Source organism: Schistocerca serialis, chromosome 1, assembly GCF_023864345.2.
Source record: "Schistocerca serialis cubense isolate TAMUIC-IGC-003099 chromosome 1, iqSchSeri2.2, whole genome shotgun sequence".
Classification (NCBI taxonomy): domain Eukaryota; kingdom Metazoa; phylum Arthropoda; class Insecta; order Orthoptera; family Acrididae; genus Schistocerca; species Schistocerca serialis.
This window is the reverse complement of record NC_064638.1, coordinates 767,004,852-767,026,123: the sequence shown is the minus strand read 5'-3', so window position 1 is coordinate 767,026,123 and position 21,272 is coordinate 767,004,852. Positions and strand designations below refer to the sequence as shown.

Here is a 21,272-nt window from a genome sequence, read left to right as displayed (position 1 = left end):
ATAATAATGTAGGTTGGTGTACTACATTTCTTCTACATGTGAGAATAGCAGTTATTAAATGAGATGACATGATAAGCACAACATAAACTATATTATAAACTGACAATTAGTAAAATTTGGTAAATGAGGTATATTAATTACGATGTTTCATAAATTCAGACACATAATAGAAGCAGTGGTCAAGAAAGAGCTGTTTTAATTTTATTTTAAATGCATTTAATGTTGGTATGCATTTAGGTAAGAAGGTAAATGGTTATATAACGTAGCTCCAGTATGATACACTCCTCTTTTGGATAAGTTTGTGTTTACTGTGTTCATGTGTATGTTCATCTTCTGCCTGGTTTCATAATTGTGTCTGAAGGAATTTTCCTTTTTTAAGGTGCTCACTGTTGTGAAATGTAGTATTTCGTATAAATACAAGCAAGGTAGCGGCAATGTTTTGAGACTTTTAAAAAGGTTCTACAGGAATCCTTGCATTTACCTTTTTTTTATCACCCTGATACTCTTTTTTTGTATTTTAAATGTTTTTTGTAGAATTTGTGGAATTCCCCCAAAAACTTTGTCCATACATAAGTAGCAACCATATACTACAATAGTACACTGTCAGTACTGATGAGCAGCTTGTTTTCTGAGTGAGGATCCTAACAGCATATGCTAGTGAATTCCGTATGTTATTTAAATTGTTCAGATCTGAGTGAAAATAAATGCCTACAAATTTTGTGTGACTGACCTTCGACACATTTTTTCCTTCGATAATGAAAACAGGGTTTGCAGGATGGATGTTTTGTGTGGTGTGGAAGTTAACTGCCACAGTCTTTACCAGCCTCCTGCAGATTTTACTCATTCTGTGATTTAATTAGAATATTAGTGTGATTCACAAAGAGTGCACTGGTTCCATCATGTATTTTACTAGCCAAGTGATTTATATACAGTAGAAATAGGACAGGTCCCAGAACTAACCCTTGTGGGACTCCATACTTCATTTTCTCCTCATCACTCTAAAAACTAGAAAATTTTTGTGTTTCTCTATCTTTGTGTTTTATTTCTGTAATCTGATGACAATTACTGAGGGATGACTGGAACCACCTTTCAGACTGGCCTCTAATTCCATAATTACTTAATTTATGCAAGAGAATGCCATGATCAATAACATCGAAGGCTTTACTTGGATCCAGAAATACCACAGATACATGTTGCTTATCATCCACTGCTTTTAATACTTCATTTAAGGGCAAAATTATCTTGCCGAGTTGACTTCTGAACCCATGTTGGGAGTCGCTTATCAGCCTCTCTTTATTTAAGAAAACTGTTAATCTTCTAAGGAACATTTTTTCCGTAATTTTGCTGAAGCTTGACGATAATGAAACTGGCCTATAATTAGCATATCACTTTTTGCACCCTTCTTATGCTAAGGTGTTACTTTTGCAGTTTTCAGATTATTTGGAAACACACTACTCTCAAAAGATGAATTAACTATGTCTGTTAGTGGTTCCACAATAAATGTTGTGCAACTTTGATCATAGAATCTGGTATCTCATCAACACCCACTGCATATTTATTAGGTAATTCTTTTAGAATTCTTGACAGTTCCTCAGATGTTGCTCGATACATGAATAATGTGTTTGGATGAATTTTTTGATCTGAGTGACTGGGTGGCTGTACATCAACGTGTATATTTATTAACCGCTGTGCTATATTAGAGAAATAATTATTGAAATCACTAGCCACATGTTTGTGGTGTTTTAGTTTATTTTTATTCATATTCAGCTCTATATTATTGTGATTAACCGGACTGGTGCCCATTTCTTTCCTTATAATTTGCCAGGTTACTTTAGTTTTATTCTTGGAATTACACAATATTTTGTCATTTTCTAGTTCTTTTGCTTTTGAAATAACTCATGTTATTGTTCTTTAGTATCTTTTGAAATGTGTAATAAAGTCAGGATGAGTATTTTGCTTGGAGTACTCATAGTCTCGTTTTATTTGGACGTGATATCCTTATCCCTTTTGTAATCCACGTTTGTTTTTTGAGTAGAGTTAAACGTAGTTATTTTCTTGAGAAAATGTGACCATAAACTTATCATATTTCTCTTTGGTATCATTAGTCATATACATATTTCCAACTTTCACCCTTTAGGAGAGAAGAAAAATATTCCACATTTTTTGTACTGAAATTCCTTACAATGTGTCATATTCTACTGGAAACTGAGTGTCCTGAAATATTCATTGTATGAATTTGAGCATTATGATCACTAAAACTCATGTTTACAACTTGTATGTTATAGGCATATTTGCATGTATTTATCAAGATCTGATCAATTATAGATGCAGAGGTTGGTCGTTTCTTGAGTTGGTTCAGTTACCATTGCACAGATGTTCAACGATTGTAATAGACTTATAGTGTTATCTCTGAATTTATTGGATTTTGAGAAGTCAATATTAAAGTCACCACATATAATTATATTTTTCTTGGAAAAGTGAATTTCTTCCAAGAGTTCCTCCATGTAATTGTAAAACACTTTTCTGTCTCCATCTGGTGACCTGTATGCACAAATAATACAAATAATAACTGTATTTTGCCTTGGTAGTTCAGTTCTAGAGAGTTCTATATCTCTTTCACAAGACAGTTTATGGTCTTTATTAACACTATTGAATTCAATATTTTCTCTAACATATACACTGGTGCCCCCATGACTCGATATTTTCCTACAAAACATGCTTGCAAATTTGAACTGAGGAATGCATGTTTGCTCTAACATATCTTGTTTGAGCCAATGTTCTGTAAAGCATAGTACAGAAATATCATTTAGGCTGTTTAATGTTATTTCTACTTCATTTAGTTTATTCAAGAGTGACTGAACATTTTGATAGAGTAATTTAAAATTAGTTACAAGGAGTAAATCATTTCTTGTTTGACCACTTACCTCACCATTTGAGCTAGTGTACTTAGTGGGGAAAAATCCTCATGTTTTCCAGGGATGGCATTCATGGTGTTTAACATATGGCTTACTGGTTCACCATATGTGGGTTCCTGCCTTTCTTCTGTTGAAATGTTCCCAATTTCCACCTTTTTTTCGTCCTTTTTCACCCATCTGTCCATTAACGACTGCCTTGTTGCTGCATTTGATAGCTTGAAATTTAACCTCGTAAGTTTGTTATTGTGACTTTCTTTGAGCTTATTTTTTGTTATATACTTGTCCATAACAGTTTTTTTGTGGGTGGCACTTTCACTTTGAGACTGGCATTTTTTTATCTGAGTGTCTATTTGTGTACGTTTTCCTGTACCGATACTTGGTTTTTAGTTTTAACTGTGTGTATGAAAGAAGCAAGCCCATCCCAAATGAGAATCTTTCCTTGCTTATTTAGATGTAAACATGAGTTGTATATTCATTTATTTTCAGGTGTTCGATCTCAAAATTCACAGATAATCTCTTCCTACATACACCTGTGGCATGATATTATCTAACATAAAGTGATTTACAGATCTGATTTTCTCACTTAGACATTGTGCGTCATGTCTAAGCAGTATTGGATGAATTATTACATTCGTTTTGTGGATAAGTTTAAGTATATACTCCATAGAATCTATCATGTTCTTTCAAAGTTCTTCCAGAGGTCTTTCAGTGTCATCTGTGCCACCAATAACTATTAATGTGTCGCTAGTGGAGAAGTTATCAGTTAATTTGACCATGTGTTTTACAACTTCTTTAATTGGCGCACCACTGAATTTTTTACCTAATTTGCCTTGTTGTATACACCCACTACATATGATATGGAATGATCACATAGGTGGTAAATCAGATACTAAACTGCAGTTTATTGGTAAAATACTGGGGAAGTGCAATCAGTCTACAAAGGTGATTGTTTATAAATCACTTGTGCCACCAGTTCTAGAATATTGCTCAATTGCTCATACGAGATAGGACTGACAGGGAATACTGAACATATGCAGAGAAGGGCAGCATGGATGGTCACAAGTTTGTTTAATCCGATCCGAGGGAGAGTGTCACAGAGATACTGAAGGAACTGAATAGGAAGACTCTTGAAGATAGGCATAAAATATCCTGAGAAAGTCTGTTAACAAAGTTTCAAGAAAAGGCTTTAAATGATTACTCCAGGAATACAGTACAACCGTGTATGTGTCACTCACATATGGATCACGAAGATAAGAGTAGAATAATTAATGCATGCACAGAGGCATTCATACAATCATTCTTCCCACACTCCATATGTGAATGGAACAGGAAGAAACCCTAATAACTGGTGCAGATGGACATACCCTCTGCCACGCACCTCACAGTGATTTTTAGAGTATAGATGTAGATATGGAGAGATAATATTTTACTTGGAATGCTCTGTCGCAGGGAAAATAGAAAACTTACACTGATATACTCTGTTTGGAAAGAAAATACTTATTTGACTGTAAATGATCTATGTTGGGTAAATATTGATAGCTGAATGTATGTTACACTGAGATTAGAGTAAACATGGAGAAATGATATACAGTAAATTGACTATTTGTACAGGGAGATCACGGAACCATCACTATCTGTTATGTTCGAAGTGAAAAATTAAAATAAGTGCTGTGCTTGCTTACCACAAAAAGAAAGTTAGGAGATATGTTAGTTTTGCCTGCCTCATTCCAACACTATTGAAAAATGAGTTACGTCATGAAAAAAAGGACTAATTTTGAAGTATGTAAGAGGAAGTTGAAAAAGTTTTATTCTATACACAGTATTACTATTTCACATGACCAATTGCTATTAGAGGATGATTGCTGTTTGTGGACTGTCTACAAAGGTTTTGTCAAACCTGTGATGGTACAATATCGCAGAACAATAGCCTATCAGAGGAGATAATTAACGTTGGTGTAATACTACAGAATAAGATACCAGAGGAAATAAAAATTTCTGTGTATCCAATATTTAAAATTAAACTAAAGGCATTTCTAATAAAGAAGTTCTGAATATGTAACAAAAAGTTACTTAAAAATTAAATTTTAACAATGGGTACTTATTTCTAATTTGCCTATTATTTGCTAAAACTATGTATTGTTGCAACTTTTCTTTGACCTGTCCAATATCAATGGTACATTTTGTACTATGTTTTAAAATTGGGCCAATAACAATAATAATAATAATAATAGTAATAGTAATCAATCAATCAATCAGTACTTTGGGGGGTGGGGGTTAATGAAATGTAACAGCTCATTTTTCATGTGATTTCAAAGCTAATTTGAATTGCGTGATCAACTGTTATGTTATTAGGTAGATCCCATATAAGTAATTTTGACTTTTGAGCTCCATAATGCATTTCTCAACAATTTCAAGTCAAAGTACTCACTAATATTACTTCCATCCATTGGTTGGAACATGTATCGTCAATTCATTTCATTGCAGTTAGAGGTTTCCATTTATGAACAATCAGCTAAGAAATGAGATACTAAATATACTGCAGTTATGTTTGAAACATGATCAACTCAGATAACCACAGGATGATTACATTTTTTCTAACCTCAGCTAATTTACTGTATGAAACAATACATCAATCTTTAGCAGGAGCATATAACACCCACGAGAAATCATGTGGGAGGCCAGGATGATGTAAGATCTTGAGCAGCATTCTGTGATGTAATAAATTGTACACCAGAAACAATAACTGACTTTTCGCACCATTTGAGAAACACTGGTCCACTCAAGAAACTTACAGGAAGCATCAGCTGCAGTGGAGCAATTAAATGAATATAAATTCTGGTCACCTATAATTATTTTGAACAAAGCGAGTTACACTCACTAAATTTCAAGAATATTTATGTCTGCTATCATTGAAAAAATCAGACATTTGATTTGATTTTTTTTCTAATGACAATATTTATGCACAGTAAGGCAATTACATCACATTCTGTAGTTAGCCTGGCACAGACAGTGCCAATGTTTTCTGCAATTACACTTTGGAGCACAGTACTGAGTGTGCCACTCAAATGGTTCAGATGGCTCTGAGCACTATGGGACTTAACATCTGAGGTCATCAGTACCCTAGACTTAGAACTACTTAAACCTAACCAACCTAAGGACATCACACACATCCATGCCCGGGGCAGGATTCGAACCTGCGACCGTAGCAGCAGTGCGGTTCCGGATGTGTGCCGTTCCAAGGACAACTTAGCAGTCGCTATTCACAGAGAATTAGAACAGTCAAACAGGCATGTGCATAATTACTTTCAGTCATAGTGACAGTATTATAGACAGCCAAGAGACAGTGAAGTTATTTAAATTTCTTTGGATTAGGTTTAGGACATCAAGTGCCACACATCAAACTGTTACTAAAGTTAAGCAAAGTTTTGTAAGATACTCTTAATAAATGTTGTTGGTTTTTTCTTACTGTGTTGTCACACTTCTGTTCTAGTGCCATCCTGTCAAGCAATTGTTTAATTAGAAATATTAGTTTGTGTGCTGCCACCCGTTGTAATGATCTATATTAGGATAAGTTTCTGCTGGCATGGATGTTTGAGCTGAATTGATCGAAATATTCAGTTACAACATCCCTACAATATCACTACGAAAAATCCGTTTGATCAGCATTCTGGCTAGTGGTTTGCAACACAAAACATCTAATGTAATGTGGCATGTGAAGTTACTACCAGCAGATTACTGTATAATAACAGATTTTTCTTTTTAAAAAAAAAAAAAAAAAAAAAAAACAAAAAAAAAAAAAAAAAAAAAAACTCTGTAAGGGTCCTATGGTGTTATTGGAGACGATGCGACAGGGAAATCAAACACATGCTGTACAAGACAACAACCTGATAACGAAAAAAAAGAATGGGTTTAAGGCATCTTTGTATGGGAGATAAGCCATTTTCTTTATAGCCACTAACAATTTGTTGAAGATTAAAACCTCAGTGAAATCATGACTTTAACCTGCAACAATATCATTTTCTTTAAAATTCTGCATTATGAAAGTTCATTTATTGATTACATGAAACTTGTTGATTTAAATGCAACTACCACACCTTAAGACAATGTAATTTCCATCCATCAGGTGCATTTTTTCTGATCACTACGGTTATCTAAGTTGTCTTAAGAGAAAACTGTGATCCAAGAACAAATTTGAAAATAATCACAAAATCTTCATCAAATTTTTTTATTAAAACTTGTACCCATTGTTCTTACACAATTTGTCATGAGAAATTCTCAGTGTATTGTGTTCATTGCTATTGCATTATTTATTTTATAACTAACCCTAATTATTTGTCCATTTTGTTTTATCATCATCCTTCAGCGTGACAAATTAGATAAACCATTAACTGAATGTCTTTGTATTAATGTAATTGGATATTTTTTGAATCCTTGTTTTGTTGTGCCACGCTGCTGCTATTTTGCTCCTTAAAAGTCTTTCAGTGACTATGTGGCATTCTTTGTATACATGTAAAGAATAGTGTCCTTATGTTAACTGGGTAAACATGTATGCACAAAATCACAGTTTAATCTTTGTCACACAACCAGAAAATAAACTTACTTTACATGAGCTAAAACATGGTTTAATTGAACAACAGTAAAATAAACTTTTATGTACAAGTCTTATACCAAAGTAAAGACCCACTCAAAGCATTAAACAGCACATTTGAAACAGATCGCAGCCAACTGATTATTTGAGTACCAATTATCTCATAGGCAACTGCCTCATTGCAGGATTGTGGTGCTAACTCGTAATGCGTCATTTTCTTGCATGGGTTGTAAATTTTTTCTCTCCTGGCTTGCTTTTATTTTATATTACTGGTGCTCACTTAGATGTATAACAGCCCAACTTATCACTGCATTAGCTGCAGCAATAATAAAGGAATAGGCATGGACTCACAGTTGTAAAACAACAATGGAACAGTGCAACACAATGTTTTTTTGTGGTTGGTGTACATTATACATAGGTGTGCCCACTCAAGAGTTAGAGAAAATAATGCTCAGTCAATAATCAACTTTAAAAAACAATTGTAAAATGAAAAATCAGAATACAGTATTAGTGTGTTTCAGTTTTTATTGTTTGCAATCCAGCTGAGGTATGCAGCAACATTAGTATAAATTCCTGGGTAGTCCTTCCTTCCACATCCCTGTCCTGCTGCTATTATACCACAGAGAAGAGGAGTTGTTGAACCAGACTCACTACATGTCATTGGCCCACCCGAGTCTCCCTGGAAAAAATGAGACAGAAGAAAATTTAAAGATACAAATATTATGTCATTTTCAGCATAAAATGCTAATGATAGTTACTGAAGATGACCAGCTGTTCACGGATGTTTCTTCCTTAGTACAGAATGCTTACTAAATGGGAGAATTATAATTGATGAATAAAAATTAACTTCTTGGATAAAATAAAAAAATTAATTACAGTCCAAGAATAATGGCATTCAGAGAATCACACATGAAGGACAACACACTACAGTAAGAAGATGCAAATATGATTCATTTCTAGCACTACAATTTATTTTAAAAGAATTTCATACATTGTGGATGTGTGGTTAAGAAAAGTAAATAAAACTTTTTTTATAAAGATAGTGTAAATATGAAAGGAAATTTTTAAAAGATCTGAGTGGTGTGAAACATTTAAGCACATCTGTTAGAATACTCCCTGGATTTATTTGTAAATAGTAAATTTTTCTCGTGTATAAAGGAAATATGACAAGACTTTTGTGGCTTCATGCTAGAATTATACCAAAGCAAAGAAATCTATAACTTGAGTAAGAAACGACTATCGGAATTCTAGTACGTAGTGTCTGCCTGAAGATATACCACAGCTTCTTTGGTAATGAAGATGTAGGTATACTCCCAGTGATATGGAATGGCAGAAATATGTCTAATCTGAATTGTTCCATTTTTAGTGCATGTATCCTCAAAGCAAGTATTGGAAGTGTAACATTACTTGTCTGATATAAATTTCCCACTACACAGCAATGGTGTTTTTTTCACCACTGTGGTGGCGGGAAGGTGGGGCGGGGAGGGGAAGGGTGTTACAGGAAGTAGGAAAGGAAAAGAAAGATTAGGAAATTAAAACTGAACAAGGCATTTTGTCATTCCTTTGCATATGTATATCTGCTATCTTTATTGCGGTTAATGTTCCCACAAATGGTGATCCAGTGAAGAAGATGAACTCTGAGCAGACCATTAAATGTGACATAATAATGCCAATTATAACAGATAATATTCTATCAGGACAATCAGTTAGTGATTTGGATAGTGCACATAGTGATACTCACTCTCAACTAGCTCTAAATGATGGAATAGCATCTGCGTTACTGGTTTCGTGTCTCCTATGTTCATTTTGCTCATCATCTATATTGCATCAATCACACCATACAACGAAGTTGAGGTACCACCTTATCTTCCATAGCCGATAGACCTCTAGTTCAGAATGTTGAAACTTTCAGTCATCACTTTTTGTGTGTGTAGCAATGAAATGCAATGCATATTTACTATTAGTGCTTGGATGCTCAAACTTTAATTTTAATGTCAGACATTACTCATGCTAATTGTGTACAATGTAAATATCAACATTTTAAAGACAATGTGCTTAAATGAGGATGCAAATCACAAGAGCAATGTATCCAGCAGGTACTGAACAGTGAACATACAGAAGTGGTTGATTTAGGTTTCAAATGACCTTTACAGCTTAGCAGAAGTTACCAAACCTATTTTGGGTGCTGAGGTTTTGCATCACTATGGCACTAAAATACACTTGTGTTCAGTACATACCCAAATTGGGTCCAAAACTGTTAGAGGATTTCTAAGCAAGGCTGCCAAAACTTGTGCCTTGGAGTAGAAGACACAGTTCAGTACAAATGAACCTAGTGATACATACTCTACCAATACATTATGTGTACAGAGAAATGAGATGGATTCATGTAACTCACTTCTCACATCTTCAACTGCACATCTCATTATCTTGCAGTTTTGCAGCACAAATGTTGCAATATGCCAGAGAAATTAACATCCATCCAAGACGACAACAAAAAAATTTGTACAGAAAATCAAGTATTGCTACCCAAATTCTGTTGAGCAATAAATGAGTTAAGACACTGCTCATGCAGAACTTCAAAAACTACAAAAAGAGGGTGCCTGACCTCAACTCATGTCAATGGCATGCATGATTCATGCTGCACCTGATAATGGACAACCTTTGCCTACTTATGCCAATATGCACAACACGTCACCACATTCAAAGCTCGCCTGGCCCTCCCGTCACTTATAGAGTTCACAGACTGTTTGCCTGACAAATATACAGGCGGCAAAGGAGGACACAGATTAATTAGTAAGTGCAGGAATAATCTGCAATTCAAATAGCCCTTCTGGGTCACCATTGCAGCTTGTCAAGGAAAAAGATGGCTTATGGAGGCCTGGTGGAGATTATCATGATTTAAATTCATGCACCAATCCAGTACCAAACATCCAGAATTTTATCAATGCTATTGCTGGAGCAGTAGTTTTTAATGCAACTGACTTTAAAAAATGAATATCATATTATTGTGGCAATCCAACATATTCTTTGAAATTATCACCTTTTCAGAGTGTCTGAATATTTGCATACGCTATCCGGCTTGAAAAATGTCCCATAGACGAGGCAGAGATTTGTGCACAAAGTATTACACACACCTGCATTCTGTTCTGCTTATCTAGATTTATGTCCTAGTGATTTTCAGTACAATCTTGGAGTATGACAGACATTTACAAACAGTTTTCAGCAGGCCAGCCAAATATCAGCTAATAGTAAATAAGGACAAATGCATACTTAGTCAATGAAAAGTGGAGTTTTTACAGCACGTGGTCTCATCCTTTGACATCAGTCCCCTCCAAACTACGGTTGAATAAATGCAAACCGTGCCCCAACCTGAGGATTTCCAGCAACTGAGTAGGTTTTTAGGAATCGATAATTTCTATAGACAGCATCTTCCCTGTGCATCAGCCACACAAGCACCACTGGCTGCCACCTTACCAGGACATAATAGTAGCAGTCAATGCTCCCTCACATGGACACTGGATATGCAATAAGTCTTCAACCAGCCTCAGTAATGCATCGCTGTTAGTTCATCCTGTACATACAGTGCCACTAGCAGCCTCCAACACCAGCCAATTAACTACCAGAGTGGTGCTGCACCGGAAAGTAGGTGGATCATGGCAACTGCTTGGTGTTTTCTCTTGGAAACTGACCTCCTCCTGGACCAAATGGAGTGTATATCACAGAGAACTGCTAGTCATTTATGACACTATTCAGCATTCCTGACCACATGTGGAGGCATACTCCTTTGTTGTTTCTATGAACAACAAACCTATAACATTTGCCTTTACAAAACCAATGAAGTCTTTCTCACCCAGACAGTTTAGGTAGCTGGAGTTTATTAAACAATTCAATACAGACATTGAACCATGGACCTTGCCGCTGGTGGGGAGGCTTGCGTGCCTCAGCGATACAGATGGCCGTACCGTAGGTGCAACCACAATGGAGGGGTATCTGTTGAGAGGCCAGACAAACGTGTGGTTCCTGAAGAGGGGCAGCAGCCTTTTCGGTACTTGCAGGGGCAACAGTCTGGATGATTGAATGATCTGGCCTTGTAACAATAACCAAAACGGCCTTGCTGTGCTGGTACTGCGAACGGCTGAAAGCAGGGGAAACTACAGCCATAATTTTTCCCGAGGGCATGCAGCTTTACTGTATGGTTAAATGATGATGGCGTCCTCTTGGGTAAAATATTCCGGAGGTAAAATAGTCCCCCATTTGGATCTCTGGGCGGGGACTACTCAAAAGGACGTTGTTATCAGGAGAAAGAAAACTGGCGTTCTACAGATTAGAGCGTTTGTATGTCAGATCCCTTAATCGAGCAGGTAGGTTAGAAAATTTAAAAAGGGAAATGGATAGGTTAAAGTTAGATATAGTGGGAATTAGTGAAGTTCGGTGGCAGGAGGAACATGACTTCTGGTCAGGTGACTACAGAGTTATAAATACAAAATCAAATAGGGGTAATGCAGGAGTAGGTTTAATAATGAATAAAAAAATAGGAGTGCGGGTAAGCTACTACAAACAGCATAGTGAACGCATTATTGTGGCCATGATAGACACGAAGCCCACGCCTCCTACAGTAGTACAAGTTTATATGCCAACTAACTCTGCAGATGATGAAGAAATTGATGAAATGTATGATGAGATAAAAGAAAATATTCAGATAGTGAAGGGAGACGAAAATTTAATAGTCATGGGTGACTGGGATTCGTCAGTAGGAAAAGGGAGAGAAGGAAACATAGTAGGTGAATATGGATTGGGGGTAAGAAATGAAAGAGGAAGCTGTCTGGTAGAATTTTGCACAGAGCATAACTTAATCATTGCTAACACTTGGTTCAAGAATCATAAAAGAAGGTTGTATACATGGAAGAAGCCTGGAGATACTGACAGGCTTCACATAGATTATATAATGGTAAGACAGAGATTTAGGAACCAGATTTTAAATTGTAAGACATTTCCAGGGGCAGATGTGGATTCTGACCACAATCTATTGGTTATGAACTGCCGATTAAAATTGAAGAAACTGCAAAAAGGTGGGAATTTAAGGAGATGGGACCTGGATAAACTGACTAAACCAGAGGTTGTGCAGAGTTTCAGGGAGAGCATAAGGGAACAATTAACAGCAGCGGGGGAAAGAAGTACAGTAGAAGAAGAATGGGTAGCTCTGAGGGATGAAGTAGTGAAGGCAGCAGAGGATCAAGCAGGTAAAAAGACGAGGGCTAGTAGAAATCCTTGGGTAACAGAAGAAATATTGAATTTAATTGATGAAAGGAGGAAACATAAAAATGCAGTAAATGAAGCAGGTAAAAAGGAATACAAACGTCTCAAAAATGAGATCGACAGGAAGTGCAAAATGGCTAAGCAGGGATGGCTAGAGGACAAATGTAAGGATGTAGAGGCTTATCTCACTAGGGGTAAGATAGATACTGCCTACAGGAAAATTAAAGAGACCTTTGGAGAAAAGAGAAACACTTGTATGAATTTCAAGAGCTCAGATGGAAACCCAGTCCTAACCAAAGAAGGGAAAGCAGAAAGGTGGAAGGAGTATATAGAGGGTCTATACAAGGGCGATGTACTTGAGGACAATATTATAGAAATGGAAGAGAATGTAGATGAAGATGAAATGGGAGATATGATACTGCGTGAAGAGTTTGACAGAGCACTGAAAGACCTTAGCTGAAACAAGGCCCCGGGAGTAGACAACATTCCATTAGAACTACCTTGGGAGAGCCAGTCCTGACAAAACTCTACCATCTGGTGAGTAGGACGTATGAGACAGGTAAAGTACCCGCAGACTTCAAGAAGAATATAATAATTCCAATCCCAAAGAAAGCAGGTGTTGACAGATGTGAAAATTATCAAACTATCAGTTTAATAAGTCACAGCTGCAAAATACTAACGCGAATTCTTTACAGACGAATGGAAAAACTGGTAGAAGCTGACCTCGGGGAAGATCAGTTTGGATTCCGTAGAAATATTGGAACACGTGAGGCACTACTGACCTTACGACTTATTTTAGAAGAAAGATTAAGGAAAGGCAAACCTACATTTCTAGCATTTGTAGACTTAGAGAAAGCTTTTGACAATGTTGACTAGAATACTCTCTCTCAAAATCTAACGGTGGCAGGGGTAAAATACAGGGAGCGAAAGGCTATTTACAATTTGTACAGAAACCAGATGGCAGTTATAAGAGTCGAGGCGCATGAAAAGGAAACAGTGGTTGGGAAGGGAGTGAGACAGGGTTGTAGCCTCTCCCCAATGAGCGAAAGGCTATTTACAATTTGTACAGAAACCAGATGGCAGTTATAAGAGTCGAGGCGCATGAAAAGGAAACAGTGGTTGGGAAGGGAGTGAGACAGGGTTGTAGCCTCTCCCCAATGTTATTCAATCTCTATATTGAGCAAGCAGTAAAGGAAACAAAAGAAAAATTTGGAGGAGGTATTAAAATCCATGGAGAAGAAATAAAAACTTTGAAGTTCGCCGATGACATTGTAATTCTGTCAGAGACAGCAAAGGACTTGGAAGAGCAGTTGAACGGATTGGACAGTGTCTTGAAAGGAGGGTATAAGATGAACATCAACAAAAGCAAAATGAGGATAATGGAATGTAGTCGAATTAAGTTGGGTAATGCTGAGGGAATTACATTAGGAAATGAGACACTTAAAGTAGTAAAGGAGTTTTGCTATTTGGGGAGCAAAATAACAGACATTAGGCATGTAAAAAGTGTGGACAACTTGGTGGAAGATTACTTTCCCTGACTCAGTGATTCTAAAACTCTTGTGGTGTGATATGTCTAAAAAAAGGCTTCATCCATATGTGACCCTAGTTTCAAAAGACAAGTGTTCAATTCAGTACATGACTTTGCACAGTCTGGAAAAACTGCACAGTTAGAATGATTACCAATGGATGTGTGTGGCCTTATGTTAAATGAGATTGGTGCACATTGTCAGATAGCAAAGGTAGTGTTACTCGTGCACATACCTGTTGGCAATTTCTCTGAACCTTTGCAGCAGTCACACAAATACATGTTGATTTAGGGGACACTCTACCCCCAGCATATTTATACTGGTATGTCTTTACCATCATCAACTGCGACACACACTTTAAGGAATCCATTCCCATTGCTGAAATCTCCATAGAGACTGTCATGTAAACCTTTTTCTTTTTACTTGAATTGCTTGCTTTGGATGTCTAGCACATGTTACCACAGATCATGGCAGATAGTTTGAAACAACTCTGTTCCATGAACTTACCACATTGTACAGTTAGTAGCTACACCTTGCAAGTAACAGGAAGGTTAAGTGGTGGTACACAACTCTTAAAGCAGCACTAATAATTTACAACTATTCTAGGATATTGGCACTAACATTGGTACTACTTGTACTTAGCACAGTGGCAAAAACGGATATTGGCACCTCTTCGGCACAATTTGCTATGGTGAAATACAGTGACTCCCATTGGAGTTTTTGAGGCAACAACAAACGCTTTTTTAACAGAAACCCTCATTCCTTCTTCAACAAGTGAAATACTGGATTTCTGAGTTCTGTCCAAGTCCAGCATCTTGCCACATGAATACCAATATTTTTGTTCACAAAACTTGCATATTTGTTCCCATGTGATGTTGAAAATGGACACAAATAGAGTGCCATTACCGCCTTTGAACCCAGGACCTTATTCAGTTCTGGCATGCAGTGAATACAGAAAAAAATCTCCAAAACAGGGAGGGTACCACAGTACCACTGGAGTATGTACTTTGCCTACCTGCTACCAGACAACATTCCACAGAAACCACTGCTTGCTGCCTACACCATCTGGTGCAGTTGACATACAAACACCACCATCCCCAACACAATCTTCATGTCAGTTGGACATTGTTCCTGTTCCACAGAATCGACTGCCTATTTGTATGTGGGCTGGCCAGGTGGTGCATCACAAGTACCCAGAGGTTAGCTTCCATGTTATTTTGATACGATTGTGATCTGTGTTCTGCTCAAGTATGAAATAAGTTTTGTTTGCTCCTTTGTGTCTGTATATGTCCTATCATTATTGTGTTCGAGGTTCCCACAATATCATATATCATACTTTGTATCCACTCCATATATGTGAGTACTAGTGGTGTTTATGGCATGAATGAATGTCTTATGATTTTGTCAAGTGATCTAATACAAGGGGGCAAACTGTTTTGAAGTTATATAAACACAGGGGTTACTGATGACCATTCCTGTATATAGAATGTTAATGATTCGTGTAAATGGTTTTGCATCTTTGTATGTTTGTATTTTACTTCTTTAATCAAGGTTAGGTTAGTTTGTTATGAACTGAGTTGGTCAGTACTTTTTGTAGACTTGTGATACGTTTGGCATATTAAGAATGGTCATGGGGTAAGTCAGTGGGATCATACAGTAGCTAAGGCAAATCAAAAAATAATAACAATCAGTTGCTGAATTGCAACAAAGCACTAAAAAATAATTTGCAATCAGACAAGTGAGTTATTATGATATACTTACCTGTCATCATCTATGCAAGAATGGTGGGTGCAACAAATGTTATGTTGTATTGCATTGTGCATAATTTGGGCTGAAAACCATGAAATATGAATGCGCTATATGTTTTCAGTCATTTGAATACCACACTCAGTTTGAGCATCAAATTTAAACTGCCCCATGACTGAAACATCATGGGCACAACTGGTATGTGGGAACGGTGTGAAAATATCAATTCTATATAGACTAGACAACCATATCAACCCAAAAGTTAATGGTATAATGAAAAAAAAGCAACAAAAGGAAGACAACACATTAGCTTATTAAATACTCCAATATAAATATATGTATGTACTTACAGATTATGCAATTTCCATTCCATGTAGGTAAATGTTTAAGGTTGGTAATATATTAGAATTTCATTTAAAATTATTTAACCATGTATTTCTGTAATAAGGTATAAACAACAGCAGCAGCAGCAGCAGCAGCAGCACACACACACACACACACACACACACACACACACACACTGATGATACAGTCATGCCATAATAAAATACCAAGTGAGGTGGGACAGTGGCTAGCACATTGGACTCACATTCAGGAGGACAATGGTTCAATCTCGCATCCGGCCATCAAGTTTTGCATGATTTCCCTAAATTGCTCCAGGCAAATGCCGGGATGGTTCCTAATCCGATGAGACCGATGACCTTGCTACCAGGTCTCCTCCCCCAAACAAGCCAATCTACAATAAAAGTAAACCTGTTTCATACCAGGAAGCCCATAGTAAGTATCAAATATTCATACACTTTTGATTATATGTTTTATGTACACTTGAGCCACCATGAAACAGTTGACTACATGATACTAGAGATCTCATTTTCCAGACAACCACTTACATCACGATAACATTCACCATTGTAATCACTGTACACAATCCAGCCTCAAGTGATGCTAGTCGCACTGTAGGTTTTAGGTTCCTTTTCCTACTGTTAACAGGGGAATCCAGGGTGAAGAATAACATTAGGTCAAATACTAACCAAAAGACTTCTGCTTTATGGCTTTCTGAGATATCGCTGACTGTGCAGGCATTATATGAACATTTACCATCTGATAACTTGTACCATAAGTATTGCTCTGAAAATGTCTATGTGTGATTTCAAGTATGCTTCAGATACTGACTATCATAAATAGTTAACAGGAACACTTAATGATTGATGATTGTGCACGTAGACTCCTACAATTCGCCATGTCAGTAAGCCAAATAATCAGAGAAATCTGCCACATGGGTGTAAGTGTCACTGATGATCTATTGTATAAAGTTAATTTTTGCTGAAGCTGGAAGCAGTGTAACATCCCCCTTTTTGCCTTTGCTTTATTTTGAGTACGGTTTTCATGTATGACTGTGCACTTGTGCATAATGATCTCATTTCGTATGCTGACATACACGAAAATTAATAAGGTGGTGTCTTTGGTAACATTTATCACTGCAAGGGGCCTACGTTCATCCATTGCATGAAATGAAGAACAAAGAGTTCACTTGTTTGGTTATTAAGACATTTGAGATTTTGCTGTCTGGACTTGCTGGCATATAGAACACCCATGTAGCCTTATTAAAAATAAAATGTAAGTTTCTCAAACTCCACAGTGGCCATGGATCTTATTATTTATTTAAGTTAGGTCCTCAAGAATTAACTTTTGTAAGAAATTTCAGTAGTACCTTCCAGACATCAATGGAATTACTTCCCAAACTGCAGATGGGATTACAGACAAGCACATTTTTTGAATATTTAAGATTTTTACTTTGAGATTAACAGGATGGCTCGAAGAGTGATAAAGACCTCATGATGAGCTGTGAGGCATTTTATCACTTTATTTGGGAGCCTCTAAGAGACTCTCTAAAACTCATACAAGGTAAGTTTGAGCCATTGTTAATCAAACTCTTTGAATTCCTGTTTTTGTCATCGTACTTCCCATTTGATTGAAATAATTGTGAACAGACTGACAGAGTGGTGATGGACTACCCACTCACCAGTAATGGCTAACATATTATGAAACAATGGAAAATGCGGGATGCAATGTAACAATATTATGAAAAGGAAAGTTACTACTCACCATACAGCAGAGATGCTGAGTCACAGATAGACAACAAAACGACTCTGATAAGCATTAATTTTGAGAGTCTTTTTGTTATGACTATCTGCGACTTAACATATTTATGGGTGTATCTGAAGAAGAAACCCTAGAGCTAACAGTCTGCAAGCCCTCATGTTTTTTTTCAGATATGTAGACAGTCTGTTCACAATCTGGACACACAGGCAACATAACGTACAAGATGCTTTTCTACATCTGAGATCGATGCATTAAAAACTCAGGTTCACAATGCATATAAAAGCACATAATAGTTATTTATTTCTGGACAGGCTCTTTAAGTGAAACTGGATGGCACACTTTAACACAGCATCTACTGTAAGCCAATGCACACAGACTTATACTTGCATGTCATTCAGCTATTATGCCTTTTCAAAATGAGAAGGTGTTCTAAGCATACACATGCAGAGGGCTCACAAAATCTCTCATTAAAAGAGTTTAGCCATGGAGGTATAGCACCTGCAGGCTGTTTTATGAAAGATCAATTGCAGCAACCCCAGATGCAGCATACTAAAAATTTGATGACGCCTAAGCCACAGACTGCAGAAGGAGAATATACACTTGTCCTATCAATGTTTATTCCTCCCTTCTGAAACATGTTAGTGAAAATTTGATTAATACTCTGGAAATATAATGTCAAAAGCCCATTATGCACACTGGTCAAGACAAAGGCCTTGTTGGTGTCTGCTGAAGATGACCTAGGACTCTGGAAGTCAGCAGTCTCCCACATCCCATGCCAGTGTAGTAAAATGTATGTAGGCCAGCCTCTATTGATAGTACAAGAAAAATGTGCAGAGCATAAGTCTAATACAAATAAGGAACAACATAGTCAGCTGTTATGGAGCACGTAAAGGGCATATCATGAATTATGAAAGCACCAAGTTGTTACAACAGGCTAGTGTGTTCGCAGGTTGTATCTTAAAAGAAATTGTAGAGGTGCAGTATATGATGAACTTATAAATAATAACAGCACTTTTCCACTAGGCTTGAGACAGAACTCTTATCATGTCTGTGGGAAGATCTGCTCACATTATGGTAATGGAAGAGTCCAAAGCAAGATGGTGGTGACACAGGGACTAAGGGGCATAGCTCATGTCCCAGCTGCATATTTCTCTCTCCACCTTGTCAGCAGAACTACACCGATTCACAGTTGGCATGTTTACTGACAGCAAGAAGGATGGGATATGAAGACAGAACAGAGGAAGGCAATGAGTTATCAACACCACATGATTCCTACACTACCACTCTCTGAATATTGTCAGCTTGTGTAGTATAGTCCGTTCAAGTACTTCCCATGGGCAAAGATATTTCAAATAGAGAATAGGTGTATGTAAAACACAGCCACCTTACATGCGCACAGTAAAGTGCTGTTCATGGGTATGCATAAATAATTTACTATTCACAAACAGCTGAAACTGTCCTGACAATTGCAAAGTTATTGGAAACTACTACAAATGGGAGTGTTGGCTGGGTAATTGACAAACGGGAAACACCAAAGATGTCTCAGATATTTTCCTCTACCATGGATATCATCTCCCCTCCAGGAAATATGAGACCTGTCACCACTGCTGACTTAACTGTGAGTAGTGAGTCAGTGAGAGGTCTTGGGACCCTTCACAGGGAGGGCACAGAACAGCCAGACTCAGAACTATTCCCTTTTGCCTAAGCAAAAGGTTTGAGGTTGAGGGGGAAGGAATTGCAAAAGGGCTGGGGTCTATTAATCAGCAACACATTGAACTTACCGTGAATAAAGAGGAAGTGTAGTAACCAAGTAATACACAAAACCAGTCCAAGTAACACATATATGGTTTTATTCATAAACTACGTAACAATATCAAAAATAAACCTCTTGTGACTCCACACATAACAAGACAAAAGAAAGAATCATATAAGAGGTCCAACTTAAGTGATATGCAGAACAACTGATGTGAGTGGTACAATTGGAATAAATGTAGTGACAGTGAGTTGGTGCTGCTCCGTATGTGTATATGCACAAGTTGCTGGTAGATGGCATGGCAGAAACCATGCCATATGCGCACTGGCCATGTCCTGGCCTCTAGTGGTCAACCCACACTGACAAGTTGGTGACTAATTTAAACATACACACATGGTGACATGACACTCAGTAGACACTCACTTGCACACACTAGTAGTGTGATGTAGCACACCTCTTCCTCATGTAAAGAGGGCACCCAAGTGATGGAGGAGATGCTCGCGACCCAACAAGAGACATATCCGGAGTGGTGGCAGCTGGTGCTGATGGTGGGGCTGGAATGATGTGTCAAGTGGGCACCAGAGCATATGGCTGGAACGAGCAGAGACATGGGCATGCCCAAGGGGGATGGGCCTGCTTGGAACCCAATGACAGCAACAGGAAAGAGGATGCCATTGCCACCTCTGTGTCATCATCAGCAGACAGGTCCCAGTACGGAATGGAGATGGGGCTGGATCTACTGGCAATGATGGTGAGAGGGCCCCTGGATGCAGCTTGACTGGAACAGCAGGCTCTGGCAACGGACCTGAAGCCTCAGAAGGACTGGCACCAGGAAGCTGGAACCCCAGGGCGCTGCATGTGGAGGCGTCAGCCAGTGGGATGGGGCACCTCCACAGCAGGTGATGATGGGCTTGAAGCAGAAGGCGGCAGGGCAGACTGTGACAATGGGAGCCGCATCCATGAAGCGGCAGCTGCTTCTGGCAGGGAGTAGGAGTGCAGCTGATCAATAGGTGTGGCCATATGGATGTCACAAAGACGGTGTTCCTGGTGGTGGTCAGCAGTGGCTGGTATCCATCTGGGCCTGTGACCAAACCCTGTCACCCACAGTGGCAATCCTGGCACACAGTGGCTGGACAAACCTGACTGTGGCAGGTGTGGCTCAGGCCAAAGAAGATTGAAGAGCATGTGTGACTGCCTCTGTGAAGCAACTCAGCCAGGCTCTGCTCCCCCACATGTGTGAAGTGATAAGTGTTCAGAAAAAGAAGAAGGGCATTATTCGGTGAAGAATTCACAACAAACTTTTCCATTAGGGACTTGAACATACACACTGTCATTCCGATTCACTATTTAATTGAGGATGGAATGGTGGAGCCACAACATGACAA

At 37.9% G+C, this 21,272-nt stretch overlaps 1 protein-coding gene across 1 annotated transcript in view; it reads right to left on the bottom strand.

The window, feature by feature from the left end:
• Positions 1-7,738: 7,738 nt before the first annotated feature.
• Positions 7,739-21,272, bottom strand: part of LOC126482415 (trypsin-1-like) — a 180,463-nt gene continuing 166,929 nt past the window's right edge. Inside the window, exon 8 of the mRNA XM_050106528.1 lies at positions 7,739-8,182. Within this exon, the coding sequence (XP_049962485.1) occupies positions 8,021-8,182 (162 nt within the window). The 3' untranslated portion in view covers positions 7,739-8,020. The remainder of the gene's footprint in view (positions 8,183-21,272) is intronic.